Here is a 2,915-nt window from a genome sequence, read left to right as displayed (position 1 = left end):
CTGCTTCAGCTACTAAAATATTAACATTTGAGTTAATAATAAATGTCATTGTGGCAATGATACTTCTAACATGACAGGCAGACCTGAACAGACAGCTAACAATCATAAACATATTTAATTTATTCTATCATTTTGTTGTATTATTCTTATTTTATAAGAATAAAAGCTATATATATATCATTTTAATCTAATTTCTGTTATTGTTCTTATCACTGAATTTCACTACATTTCTTGAGAAATAAGAGATGCATTATATCTTATGATGCATTATTATGAAAATTATAATTTTAAGAATATTTGAAATGTCAAAGGTCATACTTAAATTTTTATTCACAAATAAACATTAGTATTCAATGAAATAACTCTCAGGACTTTAGTTTTGTTAAATTGTTTATTATATATTATTAACTATATCAAATATTTAAATATAAAGGATTAGGAAGCAAGGTCATGGCCATTATCTCAGAAAGATTATAGTTCATGATTTTATTGAAATAGTCGATAATTTGAAAGACAAATTTTAGTTCTTGAAACTCAGATAACTGAGAAAAATCAGCATTAGTTTGTTTATATAACTATTTCATTTTAATTAAGGTAATAAAATTAACACTAAATAATGTCCAGTGCTATTTAGTGTGCAGTTTATAACTTTTGTTTTATTCTTACCCATTTTTTTCTATTTTCCTCTTATTATCTTGGAGAAAGCTGGAATAAAGTAAAAATAATAATGTTACCATCCTAGAAAGGGTGAGTAAAAGGCTTGTGGGCAGTGTTAAGGTAGATTATTATTTTTTTGATGTTGTTAGAGCAATAGTTAAATGAACTTTACAAAAAATTTTATTTAGGAGCTTGACAAATACATTTAGATTATTCTTTATGTTGCTGTAGATATTTAAGAACCATTTTCAATAGTTTTCTAATGAGGAAAGATCATTTTTATAAATTTTTCAGAAATAATTAAAAATGTTATAAATGATTAAAATGTTCAATCTCCAGAATTATATTGAGCCTGTTACATATCAAAAGACTATAATTAAGGTACATACAAATAACTGTAACAAAATTTCAACCTTTCCTCATTTAGTGAAATGTAAATTTTAAATATTAATAGCAATTTTTCTGTGTATTATATATTTACTTTGTTATTCATGAAATAGCTTTTTAATCTCTTCATAGAATTTCTCATTTCTTTATTTCTCAGTGTATAAATAGCTGGATTTAGAAGAGGTGCAAAAACAGAATAAAACACAGCAAGAAATTTGTCTAACCAGGTGATATTAAGTGGCCATACATAGATAAAGATGCAGGGAACAAAAAAGATCATCACCACTGTGATGTGGGCAGTGCATGTGGACAGGGCCTTAGATGCACCAGAATTAGAATTCTGACAAACAGTGAAAAGGATATATGTATAGGAAATGAGCAAGAGAATGAAGCAGGTTACAATCACAACTCCACAGTCAGCATTGACTAAAGTATCCAAATCCTGGGAATCCATACAGGCTATGCTGATCACCAGTGGTATGTCACAGAAGAAACTATCAATTTCCATGGGACCACAGAGAGGCACCTGTAACACTGCCACAAGCTGACTCAGGGCATGCACAAAGCCAATGGTCCAGGAAGTCAACACCAACCCAGTGCATCTTTTCAGGTTCATAATGGTGAAGTAGTGGAGTGGTTTGCAGATGGCCACATAGCGATCATAAGCCATTACCACCAACAGTACCATCTCTCCTGCACCAATGCAATGGGCAAAGAAAACCTGGGACATGCAGCCTGCAAAGGAAATAGTCTTGTTTTTTCTGAGAAAGTCTGCAATCATCTTGGGAGTGGAGACTGAGGAAAGCCACATATCAACAAAGGACAGGTTGGCCAAAAAGAAATACATTGGAGAATGGAGATTGTGGTCAATAGCGATTAAGACCATTATGACAATATTTCCAGACACAATGAGCAGATAAAACATCAGAAATATTATGAAGAGTAAGACCTGAAGATCTTGTGAATGGGAAAGTCCCAAAAGCACAAATTCTGATACTATGGACTGATTCCTTCCATCCATTATACTCAGGATGTCTTTCAAAAGAACCTGCAGACAAAGAAAGATCAATTAGATAGATATGTTAAATGACTTAACTAGTCAAATCTGACCTTCATATTGCAAGTTAACATATATACATGAAACAGAAAGCTAAATGTAAAGACAAGTCTTGGCCAACTTTGAGAAGCATTGCTGCCCCAGTGAGAACTAATGAGCCAAGTCCAACTCCCCATGAAGAGAAGCATCAGGTGTGAATACTATCCACATGCTCTTTTAGGAAATTTCTCTAATGGGAGTGCAGTGAGGAAGAGGGACAACAATTTGAAAGCCTAAATATGTCTGAAACTCAACCTGGAAGGGGGTTTCTGCCTATCAGTCTAATAAAAAATGATCTGAATGTGTCACCAGCAATCATAACATTTCATAATAGAAATGAGGTCTATATTTTGGACCTGTTAGGAATTACAACTTTCTTTAAAGTACTTCATACTTATATTTCCTCCAAGTTGACATAAACTTACTGATTAACTATGAGATATAGAAATGAGGAAAAACAATTGGCAATGATGACTGTTTTCCAAAACCTTAACAACTATTTCACACTTCCTTTTATTGCTTTGGAGTGCATTTAGAGACATTTTCAGAGGTCCTAGGTTCAGTAGAATCTTCTATTGCTTTATCTGTAATTCTTGTCTATAACTTGGGAGCAATTCTCATAGGTAATGCTAACTTTGGCTTGTAAATGAGTACATTAAAAAATCATTGAAAGTAAACACACCAAATTATCCTTGTAGAAGCATTTAAACCAAGTATTTGTTCTTTTCTCTAAAGATTTTTTCCAATGTAATTTGTTTTGGTTTAAAGTTATAAA

At 32.0% G+C, this 2,915-nt stretch overlaps 1 protein-coding gene across 1 annotated transcript; it reads right to left on the bottom strand.

The window, feature by feature from the left end:
• Positions 1-1,126: 1,126 nt before the first annotated feature.
• On the bottom strand, positions 1,127-2,068 carry LOC118582935 (olfactory receptor 4K13-like). Its single transcript, XM_036186111.1, has one exon. It carries the CDS (start codon positions 2,063-2,065, stop codon positions 1,127-1,129), a length of 939 nt encoding a protein of 312 aa, XP_036042004.1. The 5' UTR covers positions 2,066-2,068.
• Positions 2,069-2,915: the final 847 nt, after the last annotated feature.

Source organism: Onychomys torridus, chromosome 4, assembly GCF_903995425.1.
Source record: "Onychomys torridus chromosome 4, mOncTor1.1, whole genome shotgun sequence".
Taxonomy (NCBI): Eukaryota; Metazoa; Chordata; class Mammalia; order Rodentia; family Cricetidae; genus Onychomys; species Onychomys torridus.
This window is presented reverse-complemented; position numbering and strand designations above follow the sequence as displayed.

What these genes read in the sequence shown, in the direction of transcription:
- LOC118582935 (XM_036186111.1), bottom strand. Translation starts at nt 2,065, where the DNA reads ATGGATGGAAGGAATCAGTCCATAGTATCAGAATTTGTGCTTTTGGGA.